Below are 17414 nucleotides of genomic sequence, written 5' to 3' on the forward strand. Positions count from 1 at the left end.
TCCCTTGTATTTATTGGTAATGTGACTGCTGACAAAAGCAGCAGGATGAATTCTGAAGTGGTTCGGGCAATATTATCTGCTCATATTCAGTCAAATGCTTCAGAATTCATTGGACGGCGCTTCACAGTGCAGATGGACAATGACCCGAAGCATACTGCGAAAGCAACCAAAGAGTTTTTTAAGGCAAATAAGTGGAATGTTATGCAATGGCCAAGTCAATCACCTGACCTGACTCCGATTGAGCATGCGTTTCACTTGATGAAGACAAAACTGAAGGGAAAATGCCCTAAAAACAAGCAGGAACTGAAGACATTTGCAGTAGAGGCCTGGCAGAGCATCACCAGGGATGAAACCCAGCGTCTGGTGATGTCTATGCGTTCCAGACTTCAGGCTGTAATTGACTGCAAAGGATTTGCAACAAAGTATTAAAAAGTGAGTTTGATTTAGGATTGTTTAGTTTGTCCCATTACTTTTGGTCCCTTAAAAAGTGGAGGCACATATAGAAACCGTTGTAATTCCTACACCGTTCACCTGATTTGGATGTAAATACCCTCAAATTAAAGTGGAAAGTCTGCAGTTAAAGCACACCTGTTTGTTTCATTTCAAATGCATTGTGGTGGTGTATAGAGCCCAAAATATGAGAATTGTGCCGATGTCCCAATATTTATGGACCTGACTGTATATATATATATATATATATATATATATACACACACACACACATGTATGGGAGGACTCACCTGAGTAACAACAATCTCCTGGGTTCCTCTGAGATGGATCTCTATAGGTTCCAGAGCTTAGGCAAAGGGAACGCGAGTCTACGTCTGTAGAGTTACTCTGGACATCCATCTCTCCTTTAAGAATCAGCCAGTTAGTTTTCACCTAGAAAGAGGATGAAAATAACTGAATTAAATTGAGATCTTATTGGGAATTAGAAAAGAACGTTACCATGACAACCGTCTGTGCCTATAGGCTGCCGAGTATAAGACTGACCCAATGATCAATGCTACCTGCTCTCAGCTCCTTCTGTATAACAGGTCGCCGGATCTCTGTGCTGCGTGGGCCCTTTCCCACAAACCTCTGCATAACAGTATGGGGCAAACGTATCAACCATTCACCTTGGAGTGTCAGTGAAGGGTGTTCCCCAGGATGATCCTCCCACCAGTGAGCAATCTAGCACCTAGGACAAACCTGGCTCAGGGTTCACAGCACATATGGCAAATGGCAGCAGCAGTGAATTGAGTGTCAGAGTTTGTAATGGTTTTAATTTTAAACGTCAGGTATAGCAGGGTTTCCCTTTAACTAAAGACTGAGCCCTATTTAAATACTATTAGGGTATATTGGAAATTAAGAATTCTTAGTTTTCTTCACAGTAAAACCAAATAAAGGGGTAATTCAGAGGTAGACGCAGTTAGAACCTTTGTTGCAGCCGCTACAGTGTCTTATGTTAATGCTGCGGGTGATGGTGGTCTTATTGAAGTGGCCACTGGCAGCGGCATGAATCCACTGATGCGAGTACGAGGATTAAATCATCGTTATAGTTACGTGACTGATGACACGCAGCATTAACATGATAACCAATGTAACAAAGAGACCATTATGGGGTATATTTACTAAAGATTAAAATCGATCAATATTGGCCTTTAGTAAATATTCCCCTTGCACCCTGAGTCATGGACGCACTGCCTGTGTTGCACGTAGTGCAGTGATTTATCGCTACCATGCATGGGTCTAAGTCGCACTGCGCATGTGTCCCGGCTGTATCCATACAGAATCATAGATGCGATATCAGATACACACATGGAGAAGTGTATCCTATATGTAGTTGGTGATTCTGGGCGGTGACCTATGGGCATGCTATGGCAGTGCCCAGGCGTATTGGTGAATGTGGCTGCATATACAGATGCTCTACCGATCACATAGGAGCCCATAGTTGGTCAGACAAACCATACCTCCCGCAGATGCACCAATCGGTATTACTGTGTGTACGGACGCTGACAGTGGGCGTCTCAGGCCATACACAATCAGACACACGGGTGTACATTAGGGAAGAGATTTGTATCTGCATATAGTCGCAGGCGGGCAATAGATGCACAACCACTTCTGCGCCCACCCCAGGATCAGCACCTAGATTTGACCAAGTAGATCCGGCGCCCTGTACGATTTTACCTTCCTGCTTTCTGGATCTAAGTTGAGTTCCTCACCCACAGACCTCCGCGATGCTGGAACAGACAGAGAGGGATGGTCAGTACATAGGAAGGGACATAATGGTTCCTGTACAGGATCGGCAATCTCCTATGTGTCCTGGAGAGTTATGCGCAAATATAAAACTGGTTAGTAGAGGACAGATCAGAATAATAACCTCTGAGTTGGTGCCTAGCAGATACAGTATTGTGTATTTGGGCTAACATGGCTTGTAGCGTACTGGTTCAGCAATACCCTGCATGCTTTGTAAGCAGATACGCAGTAGTTATTCATATATTAGTGGAGGATGGAATGACAAGTTATGTATTTAATATTAAGCACAATGAGGGATGATGAGTATCTGTGTAGACAACCAGTTGATGTTACATGTTCAGAAGACGGAAGTACACTGACTGAGACACAGGTCTTATATCTGGAGATCCCGAAAGTTTACACTGTTGGGTTCAGTACCGTACACTAGCAACCCAGGCTCTTTAGTAATGAAAGATAAAATAATTACTGAGCGCTGCATCGTAGACATCACCTGACCTCTCTGGCCTCAGGAGACTCTATTCCGGCCAATTGCCATCCATGTAAGTATAGAAAATGAGGAAGATTAAAAAAATATGCTGGTTGATTCAGTTCCCCAATATATATTGCAAGTATTTATATTCACATGACATGTATCCAGTGAGTTTCCAAAGATAGGAGGAGATGGTTCAATTGTTATCCCCCCTCCCCCACCCGGGTGTTCCTGCCAGCAGCTATTCAGTTCTTTCTGCCGATGGGTGCCGCTTCCTGAGGTGGCGAGCTGAGATGTTCAAAAAGTGTCCCGTTTGGGTGCACAATCAGGACTGTTCCCATCGCGCTCTGCACTTTGGGTGGGTTTAGCCTTTTGTGTAGATAAACCTGGCACTTCTAGGCATGATCAGAGCAATGAAACAATGGGCATCACTGCATACCGCCTTGTCTAAAGTGACGGGGGAAGTGTAATTATGGGCGCCCATTAAACAATTGAATCGCCCCCCTGAGCTTTTTCTGCCCCTCCCTTCTTCACTACAACAGAACTTGGAAGGCAGCTAAGACCACTGCGGACCATACATCTACGGCCCGGTTCCCCCTTCTACCAATGCCAGTTGTCAGACTCCAATGATTTCCCATTTGTTGGCGGATCGAAAAAATCCTACGTTAAAAATCCCAGACTCATAGATTCCAACGACTTTTTTTTGAGTTGCAATCAGTGAATCGAGGATGTTGCATTTTGGCCATGACCCGGTCTAGGCCTAATTCAGACCTGATTGCAGCAGGAAAGTTGCTCTCTACTGGGCAAAACATGAGAGTTATATTTGGGTGGGTTACATAGTTTCTGTGCAGGGTAAATACTGGCTGCCTTATTTTTACACTGCAATTTAGATTTCAGTTTGAACACACCCCACCCAAATCTAACTCTCTCTGCACATGTTACATATGCCCCCCCCCTGCAGTGTACATGGTTTTGTCCATTAGAGTACAATTTTGCTGCTACAATCAGGTCTGAATTAGGCCCCTGGTCATCTGAAAAACAGGGAGATGGGCCAATAGTTCCCTTCGCTCTTTTACTTTGTTGCAAAAATCTTGCAGTGTTATACATAAATGTCATCAGTTCCATTAAACTATTAGGCCTGAAACACATTACTTGGATTTCCCTACTCTAAGGGGTATATTCAATTAGCGTCGGATCCATTCCGATATGTATTTGTGGGAATGGATCCGACAACCCCTATTCAATCTCATCTCAATTCGACTTTTTCAAGTCGAATTGAGATGAGGGACCCAGAGGAGGAGAGGGGGGGTGGAGCCACAGGGAGACCAGCGGGGACAGCCGCCGGCAGACGGAGGAGATCAGCACTACAGTAGCGCTGCAGAAGGATGACACACAGCCGCCCGACCTCGCTGCAGTGTCCACCCGGCTCCAGCAAGCGTGACCTCACTTGCTGGTACCGGGTGGAAGTTGCCGTGAGCGGCGGGGCTGTGTGACACCTGCTGCAGCGCTGTGCTGTAGCGCTTCTCTCCCTTGTATGCCCGCGGCTGTCCCCTGTCTCTCTGCGGTTCTCCCCCCTCTCCTCCATTTTTTTATGTTGGACTGAGATGGTCGAAAAGGTCATTTTTGACACAAGCACGTGGATTGGCAGCTATTCCGCCGATCCACGTGCTTTTCGACAAGTCGAATTCCTCAACTTGTCGAAAATATTGAATAGGTTGGGACCCCTTCTGACCTAAAAAAAGTCGAAAACTGCCGCCTTTTCGACAGACGGCAGCTTTTGACATCAATTGAATATACCCTTAAATGTCTCTTCTTAATAGAGTACAGTCCTACTTTACTGTTCCCGCATACAAATCCTTGTAACGGACTTCTGCATGGTGACAATGGGGGTAATTCAGAGTTGATCGCAGCATCAAATTTGTTAGCAGTTGGGCAAAACCATGGGGGTCATTCCGAGTTGATCGCTCGCTAGCAACTTTTTGCTGTGCTGCGATCAGATAGTCGCCGCCTATGGGGGAGTGTATTTTCGTTTTGCAAGTGTGCAAACGCTTTTGCAGCCGACGGCACAAAAAAGTTTTGTGCAGTTCCTGAGTAGCTCTGGACTTACTCAGCCGCTGCGATCACTTCAGCCTGTCCGGTCCTGGAATTGAAGTCAGACACCCGCCCTGCAAACGCTTGGACATGCCTACGTTTTTCCAAACACTCCCAGAAAACGGTCAGTTCACACCCACAAACGCCCTCTTTCTGTCAATCACCTTGTGATCGGCTGTGCGAATGGATTCTTCGTTAAATCCATTACCCAGCACCGATCCTCTTTCTACCCGTACAATGCGCCTGCACATTGCAGTGCATACGCATGCACAGTTTTGCCAAGATTTAACCTGATCGCAGCACTGCAAAAACTTGCTAGCGAGCAATGAACTCGGAATGACCCCCCAATGTGCACTGCAGGTGTGGCAGATATAAGAAATGCAGAGAGAGTTAGATTTGGGTGGGTTATATTGTTTCTGTGCAGGGCAAATACTGGCTGCTTTATTTTTACACTGCAATTTAGATTTCAGTTTGAACCCACCCCACCCAAATCTAACTCTCTGCAAATGTTACATCTGCCACACCTGCAGTGCACATGGTTTTTCCCAACTGCTAACAAATTTGCTGCTGTGATCAACTCTGAATTACCTCCAATGTCTCTACTCACGTTTGTGCATGTAATACCATAGAATGCAAGGCTCCTATGGTGCCCATACACTTGTGCGATGCCCCGCAACGTGACATCGCGGGGCATCGCACCGGCAGTTCAGGTGCGATGAAATCGCGCCTGAACTGCCAAAAAGATTATTATGCGATCATTCGATAGATCGCATGGTTATCATGTAATGGGCACGTCACCGCAGAGTGGGAGCGGTGCCCATCGCACATTGCAGTGCGATATATAGCATGTGGTTCTAGAAACACATGTGATCGCACTGCGATTCGTTAAATATTATGTGCAGCACATAATATCTTGAGACGCGATATTCGACCAGCGTGCCTGCGCATCGTGTCGAAAGGTACTAAAATGTGCATACAATCCTTTGATGTCACTCACAGATGTGGTCGAAATCGAAGGCTAGTACCGATAATCTCATAAGTGTATGTACCAAATTACCCTTGGGGCTCACACGCAGATATGGTGTGTGTACTCTGCAAGTCGGAATCTTAGCAGAACTAAATATAAAACACAACAGACACCAATCAGATTCAGGCTTCTATTCATTTGTGTGCAGGAACTCAAGGTCATGTACGTGTATCATCCGCATACACTGGAAGACCGTCAGGAATATTAATATAGGTAACTAATGCCTGAAATGACACAGAGTGTGCATCCCATTGTTCTCAGTTACCGCAGGCCGGTGATTCATAACTATCTGCTAGTTCTACACTTAGGGGTAACTAGAAGCAGCTGCAACCGGCAAACTCCCCCACTGACCCGCATTACTGTCATAAAGAACACATGCTCCATAATGGGCCTGGAACAATCCTGTTTTGCTATAAACATTGTATTTTACAAATGGTATGTAGTTATGTGACCGGCGTACCCAACGCTTTGCAAACTTTAAATATAAATTTAGTTTTAGGGAATGAGCCATTCTTACAGGAACCGCTAACATGAAGTTATAACTTAAGGCCCGTACACACTGGCCGATATATCAGCCGTTCTCTTGAACGGCCGATATATCGCGGGTCCGTCGGCCAGTGTGTACGGCCGATACGTCTGTGAACTCCGTCGTTCAGACGTATCGCGTCGGCCCCGCAGCACAGCCGACGGCCAATATATCTACCGATATATTGGCGCATCGTTGTGTGTGTACGGGCAGGCGGCCGACCGCCCGAACACATGATGCAGCGGCCGGCGGTGATTGACAGTTGAACTGGACGGGCGTGTGTACACGCCCGCCCAGTTCATGACGTCAGTCCCCGATGGATCGGCCAGTGTGTATGCTCAACACACTGCCCGATCCGTCCATAGATATATCTGCCGATCAATTGATCGGCAAGTATATCTTCCAGTGAGTACCCAACTTTAGACAAGGATAGGTGACATTACAGCTGGTTGAAGTTCTGTATTGGGTTGCCTCACCTGGTTTGCTGATTCACTGAATTATCATAGCAGGTAGATTTCCTCATACACTGTCCGTATTGTTATGCAAATGTGCAAAAACACTGTTCTAAAACCCTTAGAATTTTTTTTACAGTATTTTAAGAAACGGACTTCCCAAATAAACTTTTGGAAACTAACACTGAAATTCACCCCTTTGACAAAAGCCAAAATGCTTAATGGTGACGTGTATAGTAACTTTACGTTTTTCATCTGAAAGTCTGGGTTGCAGCAACATAGGTAACATGAATACTATATACAGACTGTCAGGCTCAAACTGAGAAATCTGGAAACTACAATGTTTAGATTTGCTATTTGAGCTTTTTGATGCAGAAAAGCAAGTTCTTTGACTACAAGCTACAGCATGAACTACTGTGTTGTTTATTATGGAGTTTATTAATCTTTACTTATTAAAATAAACTTTTCAGCTACATATTTACATTACATTAACATAACTTTATATCTGGGCAATAAAACGCCGTCACACCTAGAGAAACACACCACCCTTAGGGGGAGACGTACAAAGCGGTGAAAACAGTGAAGTGAGCCAGTGGAGAAGTTGCCCACGGCAACCAATCAGCTGCTCTGTATAATTTTATAGTATGCAAATTATAAATGTTACTTCAATGCTGATTGGTTGCCATGGGCAACTTCTCCACTGGCACATTTTACCACTGCTTAATACACTGCCCCCTATTAGAGAGGTCACATCCATCACTCCGTATTCTTATATGCTCTCTGGTCTTATTCTTCGTTACTGTGAGTAAAGGCCGGACATGCACACAGTTCAAAAAAAGAAACTGCGCTATTCCTGCACACAGCTCCCTCTAGCTGGTTGCTGATATATGACACCGTGTGGGTATACTATAGAATCCCACTAGGTATGTGATAAGTGGTGGATATGGTGTTTAGCGCATCCCTAGCTCAAGCATGTAAATATTGGGCTCTATATCTATAAAGAATGTCCACAATGAGACAGAAATTGTAAATAATATTACCAATTTATTTGCATAAATGAATATAAAATCAAATTAAATAATGAGTGCAATGGTGGGTGTGTGATACTTCTTGGCTTCCTCCCTAGTACTGGTACACAAAACAAACATGCAACACATAGACAAACATATACAATGCCTGTGGGAACACTGCAAAAGCGTTTTACCCCACTGGTGATGGCTTTGACAGGCGAAACGCGTTGATTGCGGATAAATCGTTCCGGCTCCAGTGACTGCACAGACGAGAATACAGAGCTACGGAAGTCTACAGCCAGACTACAGATCAATCCACCACACCACCAACGAGGACACCCACACAGCGGCAACTGCATTGAGGTAGGCAAAGGGTCAATCCCTAACCTATTGCCCTTTATTGTCAGCGGTACACGGGGACAGTAATTACCGGACTCCAGCACCAGCATTGCCCTGCACGCAGGGACATTTGTTTGCAGTGACGGGATAAGTCACAACACTGCAGAGACTGCATTTTCAGTGTGAATCACCAGATACAGAGCCCATTACAATAAGGAACAATACACTACAAAAACTTTTTTCCTTTGACCAAAGACTGTCGATATAATAGGTCATCAATATCAGCCATCACCAGTGGGGTAAAACGCTTTTGCAGTGTTCCCACAGGCATTGTATATGTTTGTCTATGTGTTGCATGTTTGTTTTGTGTACCTGTACTAGGGAGGAAGCCAAGAAGTATCACACACCCACTATTGCACTCATTATTTAATTTGATTTTATATTCATTTATGCAAATAAATTGGTAATATTATTTACAATTTCTGTCTCATTGTGGACATTCTTTACGGACATGCACACAGTCTACTGTATGTAACTAGCTAGATCATGAATGGATGGTCGAATCTTCTCACTACTCTAGAGCTAGGAAAAACACTCTGGTCCGGGGGCAGGCTGCTTCAGGAACTTCTGTTCCAGTTCTGGCTATGGAGCACAGTTAAAAATTGATTAGCTACATTTCAGAACTTGGAGCTGTGTCCTAGCTCTGGAGCACATCACTATTTTGGATATATTGTAATAACGTTCCAAGTGCCTTAGATGATACTTGCATTCCCTCCAAGTGTGTCTGAGAATCTTCCAAATTATGGGAAGCTCTCCTGGATGCTCTGGAGAAGAGACCAGGCTCCTGGATCCTACCCAGTTCATTGGGAAGTGAGCGGGATCCGGCAGGCTGGATTATCCTCCTGGGAGTGAAGGACAACTCTCTGAAATGTAGAAGTCTACCGGACATTCAGGGAGAGTAGGCAAATCTTAGACACTAATCTCCCCCCTAACACATACTGTAAATTTTCAAACCAGGGATCGCACCCAGCCTCTACTATTGCAGATGGCGGCACCATGGCCGTGCACGTAACAACTTAACATTGCCCTTTGGCCTGTTTTGGATGCACTTAGCAAAATGTTGGCTGTAACAGGAGGAATACAACTGTATTACGATGGTGGCTGTTATTCATTGTGTTGTATACTGCTCTCATCTCTGTCTTGCATCACGTCAGCATATTCGGGGTTGCTGGTATATGCTTACTGAGTATGTGCAAGTTAGATAAGTACTAATGACCTATCAGAGGTTTCAGTTATGTTTATATACTAATAAGGGCAATTATATATGTTCTGATATAAATATTGTGAGCAGGTGTGAGTAGGGTGCCTTATTCCTGGATCCACACTGACTGCAGAGGTGGCTACTGTACCTCCAGCTTCCGACTCGAAGACGGGCCTTCTGGACACTGACTGAACTGATGTGATAGCTGCACTGAATATATTTCATCATTTGTAGCTAAGTAAACTATTAAACATTTATTCTTTTTTACTTATGTGTACTGTGAGATCACCATTTTATCATCAATCTCCTGAGCCTCGAACCCACTTAAAAGAGTTGGCAAATACGAGTTTGATGGGTTTGCTCATCTTCCTCCTCCCCATTTATCAAAAGGAGTCCACAGTGATGTTATGCTGTGCATAACAACAGAAACGATGTAGAACTGTAAATGAACATAAATATATATATATATATATATATATATAGCAGAAGTTGAAAAATACGGCACTCCTAGGAATTTATAACAAGCAGCAAGCTGATTCAAGGAGGAGCTGACAGCGCAGCATGATGTGACACATCATGCTGCGCTGTCAGCTCCTCCTTGAATCAGCTTGCAGCTTGTTATAAAGTCCTACTAGTGCCGTATTCTTCAACTTCTGCTACAATCTTCATACTCGGCACCTGGGCACTGTATTTGTTTTGGAAACTATTTGGAGAGACAGTCCTTCTATTGCTGTATATATATATATATATATATATATATATATATATATATACAGGTTGAGTCTCCCTTATCCAAAATGCTTGGGACCAGAGGTATTTTGGATATGGGATTTTTCCGTATTTTGGAATAATTGCATCCCATAATGAGTTATCATGGTGATGGGACCTAAATCTAAGCACAGAATGCATTTATGTTACATATACACCTCATACAGACAGCCTGAAGGTCATTTTAGCCAATATTTTTTATAACTTTGTGTATTAAACAAAGTGTGTATACAGTCACACAATTCATTTGTTTCATATACACCTTATACACACAGCCTGAAGGTCATTTAATACAATATTTTTAATAACTTTGTGTATTAAACAAAGTTTGTGTACATTGAGCCATCAGAAAACAAAGGTTTCACTATCTCCATCTCACTCAAAAAAGTCCGTATTTCGGAATATTCCGTATTTCGGAAGATTTGGATATGGGATACTCAACCTGTATATATATATATATATATATATATATATATATATATTTATGTTCATTTACAGTTTTACATCGTTTCTGTTGTTATGCACAGCATAACATCACAGTGGACTCCTTTTGATAAATGGGGAGGAGGGAGATACACATACATACATACATACATACATACATACACAGGAAATTCACCTGCTGGAAATCCACTCTCCGTCCTTGCTACACCAACAACCAGAGACACAAAAGCTGGAGAAATACATTACATAGCCGGCTTTTCATTCTCTCATTCACTTGGGGTATGATGAAAAATAAGAATTTACTCACCGGTAATTCTATTTCTCGTAGTCCGTAGTGGATGCTGGGAACTCCGTAAGGACCATGGGGAATAGCGGGCTCCGCAGGAGACTGGGCACTCTAAGAAAGAATTAGGACTACTGGTGTGCACTGGCTCCTCCCTCTATGCCCCTCCTCTAGACCTCAGTTAGGGAAACTGTGCCCGGAAGAGCTGACACAATAAGGAAGGGATTTGGAATCCCGGGTAAGACTCATACCAGCCACACCAATCACACCGTACAACTCGTGATACTATACCCAGTTAACAGTATGAATAACAACTGAGCCTCACGAACAGATGGCTCATAACAATAACCCTCTAGTTAGGCAATAACTATATACAAGTATTGCAGACAATCCGCACTTGGGATGGGCGCCCAGCATCCACTACGGACTACGAGAAATAGAATTACCGGTAAGTAAATTCTTATTTTGTCTGACGTCCTAGTGGATGCTGGGAACTCCGTAAGGACCATGGGGATTATACCAAAGCTCCCAAACGGGCGGGAGAGTGCGGATGACTCTGCAGCACCGAATGAGCAAACTCAAGGTCCTCCTCAGCCAGGGTATCAAACTTGTAGAATTTTGCAAACGTGTTTGAACCCGACCAGGTAGCAGCTCGGGAAAGTTGTAAAGCCGAGACCCCTCGGGCAGCCGCCCAAGTAGAGCCCACCTTCCTCGTGGAATGGGCTTTCACTGATTTAGGATGCGGCAGTCCAGCCGCAGAATGTGCAAGTTGAATCGTGGAGCAGATCCAGCGAGCAATAGTCTGCTTAGAAGCAGGAGCACCCAACTTGTTGGGTGCATGCAGGATAAACAGCGAGCCAGTCTTTCTGACTCCAGCCGTCCTGTAAACATAGATTTTCAGGGCCCGGACCACGTCCAGCAACTTGGAAGCCTCCAAGTCCCGAGTAGCCGCAGGCACCACAATAGGTTGGTTCAAATGAAATGCTGATACCACCTTAGGGAGGAATTGGGGACGCGTCCTCAATTCTGCTCTGTCTATATGAAAGATCAGATAGGGGCTTTTACAGGACAAAGCTGCCAATTCTGACACCCGCCTAGCCAAAGCCAAGGCCAAAAGCATGACCACTTTCCACGTGAGATATTTTAATTCCACGGTCTGCAATGGCTCAAACCAATGAGATTTCAGGAAATTTAACACAACGTTGAGATACCAAGGTGCCAATGGAGGCACAAAAAGGGGCTGAATATGCAGCACTCCTTTAACAAATGTATGAACTTCAGGCAGTGAAGCCAGTTCTTTTTGGAAGAAAATCGACAGAGCCGAAATCTGGACCTTAATGGAAACCAATTTGAGGCCCATAGTCACCCCTGACTGTAGGAAGTGCAGAAATCGACCCAGCTGAAATTCCTCCGTTGGGGCCTTCCTGGCCTCACACCAAGCAACATATTTCCGCCATATGCGGTGATAATGTTTTGCGCTCACATCCTTCCTAGCTTTAATCAGCGTATGAATGACTTCCTCCGGAATGCCCTTTTCCTTTAGGATCCGGTGTTCAACCGCCATGCCATCAAACGCAGCTGCGGTAAGTCTTGGAACAGACAGGGCCCCTGCTGCAGTAGGTCCTGTCTGAGCGGCAGAGGCCATGGGTCCTCTGAGATCATTTCTTGAAGTTCTGGGTACCAAGCTCTTCTTGGCCAATCCGGAACAATGAGTATAGTTCTTACTCCTCTCCTTCTTATTATCTTCAGTACCTTGGGTATGAGAGGAAGAGGAGGGAACACATAAACCGACTGGTACACCCACGGTGTCACTAGTGCGTCCACAGCTATCGCCTGAGGGTCCCTTGACCTGGCGCAATAGTTTTTTGTTGGGCGGGACGCCATCATGTCCACCTGTGGCCTTTCCCAACGGTGTACAATCATTTGGAAGACTTCTGGATGAAGTCCCCACTCTCCCGGGTGGAGGTCGTGCCTGCTGAGGAAGTCTGCTTCCCAGTTGTCCACTCCCGGAATGAACACTGCTGACAGTGCTAACACGTGATTTTCTGCCCATCGGAGAATCCTTGTGGCTTCTGCCATCGCCATCCTGCTTCTTGTGCCGCCCTGTCGGTTTACATGGGCGACCGCCGTGATGTTGTCTGACTGAATCAGCACCGGCTGGTTTTGAAGCAGGGGTCTTGCCTGACTTAGGGCATTGTAAATGGCCCTTAGTTCCAGAATATTTATGTGTAGGGAAGTCTCCTGACTTGACCATTGTCCTTGGAAGTTTCTTCCCTGTGTGACTGCCCCCCAACCCCGGAGGCTTGCATCCGTGGTCACCAGGACCCAGTCCTGTATGCCAAATCTGTGGCCCTCGAGAAGATGAGCACTCTGCAGCCACCACAGCAGAGACACCCTGGCCCTTGGAGACAGGGTTATCAGTCGATGCATCTGAAGATGCGATCCGGACCACTTGTCTAACAGATCCCACTGAAAGATCCTTGCATGGAACCTGCCGAATGGAATTGCTTCGTACGAAGCTACCATCTTTCCCAGGACTCTCGTGCAGTGATGCATCGACACCTGTTTTGGTTTTAGGAGGTCTCTGACCAGAGATGACAACTCCTTGGCCTTCTCCTCCGGGAGAAACACCTACTTCTGTTCTGTGTCCAGAATCATACCCAGGAACAGCAGACGCGTCGTAGGAACCAGCTGCGACTTTGGAATATTCATAATCCAGCCGTGCTGTTGTAGCACCTCCTGAGATAGTGCTACTCCGACCAACAACTGCTCCCTGGACCTCGCCTTTATAAGGAGATCGTCCAAGTACGGGATAATTATAACTCCCTTTTTTCGAAGGAGTATCATCATTTCGGCCATTACCTTGGTAAATACCCTCGGTGCTGTGGACAGACCAAACGGCAACGTCTGGAATTGGTAATGACAGTCCTGTACCACAAATCTGAGGTACTCCAAGTGAGGTGGGTAAATGGGGACATGCAGGTAAGCATCCTTGATGTCCATTGATACCATGTAATCCCCCTCTTCCAGGCTTGCAATAACCGCCCTGAGCGATTCCATTTTGAACTTGAACCTTCTTATATAAGTGTTCAAGGATTTCAAATTTAAAATGGGTCTCACCGAACCGTCCGGTTTCGGTACCACAAACATTGTGGAATAGTAACCCCGTCCTTGTTGAAGGAGGGGTACCTTGATTATCACCTGCTGGAGGTACAGCTTGTGAATCGCCGCCAGCACTACCTCCCTGTCCGGGGGAGTAGCTGGCAATGCTGATTTGAGGAAACGGCGAGGGGGAGACGTCTCGAATTCCAGCTTGTATTCCTGAGATACCACTTGTAGAACCCAGGGATCCACCTGTGAGCGAACCCAACGGTCGCTGAAGTTCCCGGAGACGGGCCCCCACCGCACCTGGCTCCACCAGTGGAGCTCCAGCATCACGCGGTGGATTTAGTGGAAGCAGGGGAGGATTTCTGTTCTTGGGAACTAGCTGTATTGTGCAGCTTTTTCCCTCTACCCCTGCCTCTGGGCAGAAAGGACGCGCCTTTAACCCGCTTGCCTTTCTGGGGCCGAAAGGACTGTACCCGATAATATGGTGCTTTGTTTGGCTGTGAGGGAACTTGGGGTAAAAATGTCGACTTCCCAGCTGTCGCTGTGGAAACGAGGTCCGAGAGACCATCCCCAAACAATTCCTCACCCTTGTAAGGCAAAACCTCCATGTGCCTTTTCGAATCCGTATCACCTGTCCACTGCCGAGTCCATAATACACTCCTGGCAGAAATGGACATCGCATTTATTCTAGATGCCAGCCGGCAAATATTCCTCTGTGCATCTCTCATGTATAAGACTACGTCTTTAATATGCTCTATGGTTAGCAATATAGTGTACCTGTCAAGGGTATCAATGTTATCAGAGAATCCGACCACGCAGCTGCAGCACTGCACATCCATGCTGAAGCAATAGCAGGTCTCAGTATAGTACCTGAGTGTGTATATACAGACTTCAGGATAGCTTCCTGCTTTCTATCTGCAGGCTCCTTTAAGGCGGCCGTATCCTGAGACGGCAGTGCCACCTTTTTTGACAAGCGTGTGAGCGCTTTATCCACCCTAGGGGATGTCTCCCAACGTAACCTGTCCTCTGGCGGGAAAGGGTACCCCATTAGTAACTTTTTAGAAATCACTAATTTTCTATCAGGGGAAGCCCACGCTTCTTCACACACTTCATTTAACTCATCTGAAGGGGGAAAAACCACTGGTTGCTTTTTCTCCCCAAACATAATACCCTTTTTTGTGGTACCTGGGTTAATGTCAGAAATGTGCAATACATTTTTCATTGCCGTAATCATGCAACGGATGGCCCTATTGGAATGTACACTAGTCTCGTCGTCGTCGACACTGGAGTCAGAATCCGTGTCGACATCTGTGTCTGCCATCTGAGGTAGCAGGCGTTTTTGAGCCCCTGATGGCATTTGAGACGCCTGGGCAGGCACGGGCTGAGAAGCCGGCTATCCCACAGCTGTTATGTCATCGAACCTTTTATGTAAGGAGTTGACACCATCCACTCAGGTGTCGACCCCGCAGGGGGTGACATCACATTTATCGGCACCTGCTCCGCCTCCACATAAGCCTCCTCATCAAACATGTCGACACAGCCGTACCGACACACCGCACACACACAGGGAATGCTCTGAGTGAGGACAGATCCCCACAAAGTCCTTTGGGGAGACAGAGAGAGAGTATGCCAGCACACACCACAGCGCTATATAAACAGGGATTTACACTACACAAAGTGATTTTCCCTGTAGCAGCTATAATACACAGTTTTGCGCCTAAATTTAGTGCTCCCCCTCTCTTTTTACCCTATTGAGCCTGGAAACTGCAGGGGAGAGCCTGGGGAGCGTCCTTCCAGTGGAGCTGTGAGAGGAAATGGCGCCAGTGTGCTGAGGGAGATAGCCCCGCCCCTTTTTCGGCAGGCTTCTCCCGCTCTTATATTAATATTTTGGCAGGGGATTTTTACACATATATAGTTTATTGGACTATATTATGTGTGTTTTTGCCAGTAAGGTACTCTAATTGCAGCCCAGGGCGCCCCCCCCCCCCCCCCCCCAGCGCCCTGCACCCATCAGTGACCGGAGTGTGTGGTGTGCATGGGGAGCAATGGCGCACAGCTGCAGTGCTGTGCGCTACCTTAATGAAGACCGGAGTCTTCAGCCGCCGATTTCCAGGACCTTCTTCTTGCTTCTGGCTCTGCAAGGGGGACGGCGGCGCGGCTCCGGGACCGGACGACCGAGGCTGGGCCTGTGTTCGATCCCTCTGGAGCTAATGGTGTCCAGTAGCCTAGAAGCCCAAGCTAGCTGCAAGCAGGTAGGTTCGCTTCTCTCCCCTAAGTCCCTCGTAGCAGTGAGTCTGTTGACAGCAGATCTCACTGAAAATAAAAAACCTAATAAATACTTTCTTTACTAGAAGCTCAGGAGAGCCCCTAGTGTGCAACCAGCACGAGCCGGGCACAGATTCTAACTGAGGTCTGGAGGAGGGGCATAGAGGGAGGAGCCAGTGCACACCAGTAGTCCTAATTCTTTCTTAGAGTGCCCAGTCTCCTGCGAAGCCCGCTATTCCCCATGATCCTTACGGAGTTCCCAGCATCCACTAGGACGTCAGAGAAATATTTTATGTACTATAGAACTGAAGGCATATTTTGTTGTCTGTTCCCTAGACTTGAATACTACTACTGTATTATATTAATTCTAAATAAGATAGAAGCAAAACATATAACAAGTTCTCACCAGCAGAGGGCAGCAAAATATTTTTATTTGCAAATACAGTATGACATTGATTTCTAAAGCAAATTCCAACTTGCTTTCCTGGAAATGAGTTCTTATGGGGGAGCCAGCTTTAGATCAATATACAAAACTGGCACATTCATTATTATTGTATTTCTGCGTGCTGTCATTATTAACAAAATTGATCATTTGGGAATCTAAACCGGCATAACCAATATGACGGACGTGTAATTTTCCTTGATACGCTAATAGGGTTTAATTGTTTTGTACATTTATTAACCAATCAAGGTTTTGCAATAACATTCTAAATAAATGGAGCAAATGCAGTCAGGGCATAATTTAGTATGGAATGCATCTATGATACGCTGGCATACTGAAGCCTACTGCGCACACAGTGAAATGCGACAGCTTGATCGACAGGCAAAGGCGTTTGCGGGATAGGCAGGGGGCGACGACATCACGTTTTATGGGCATCGACGCAGCGTAGGGGGGAAGGGCACGGTACAGGTGTGTCCAGACCGTCTGCCGTGTGGCCCGTAGTGTCTGCGACCCGACACATGGCTTCTTGCCATCTGCCTGCTACCCCTATCATGAGAGCGTTTCACTGCTTAGCAAAGTCACCCGGCTCCATAGCAGTGCAAGCTAATATGGATGAGATTGTCCATATTGGCCTGCATGCTTAAGCGACATCGTTCATTGTTGGTGCCTACACGAGAACGTTCATGTCGTT

General features: G+C 45.9%; 1 protein-coding gene across 8 annotated transcripts in view; it reads right to left on the bottom strand.

The window, feature by feature from the left end:
• ABLIM2 (actin binding LIM protein family member 2) overlaps positions 1–17414 on the bottom strand; it is a 342851-nt gene that overhangs the window by 52377 nt on the left and 273060 nt on the right. For all 8 annotated transcript variants that reach the window (XM_063924017.1, XM_063924051.1, XM_063924068.1 and 5 more), the window contains 2 exons: positions 2170–2222; positions 741–882 (listed from right to left, as the gene is read on the bottom strand). In XM_063924017.1, coding sequence (XP_063780087.1) covers positions 741–882; positions 2170–2222 — 195 coding nt within the window. The remainder of the gene's footprint in view (positions 1–740; positions 883–2169; positions 2223–17414) is intronic.

The sequence above is a fragment of the Pseudophryne corroboree genome, chromosome 1 (assembly GCF_028390025.1).
Source record: "Pseudophryne corroboree isolate aPseCor3 chromosome 1, aPseCor3.hap2, whole genome shotgun sequence".
NCBI classification, from domain to species: Eukaryota; Metazoa; Chordata; class Amphibia; order Anura; family Myobatrachidae; genus Pseudophryne; species Pseudophryne corroboree.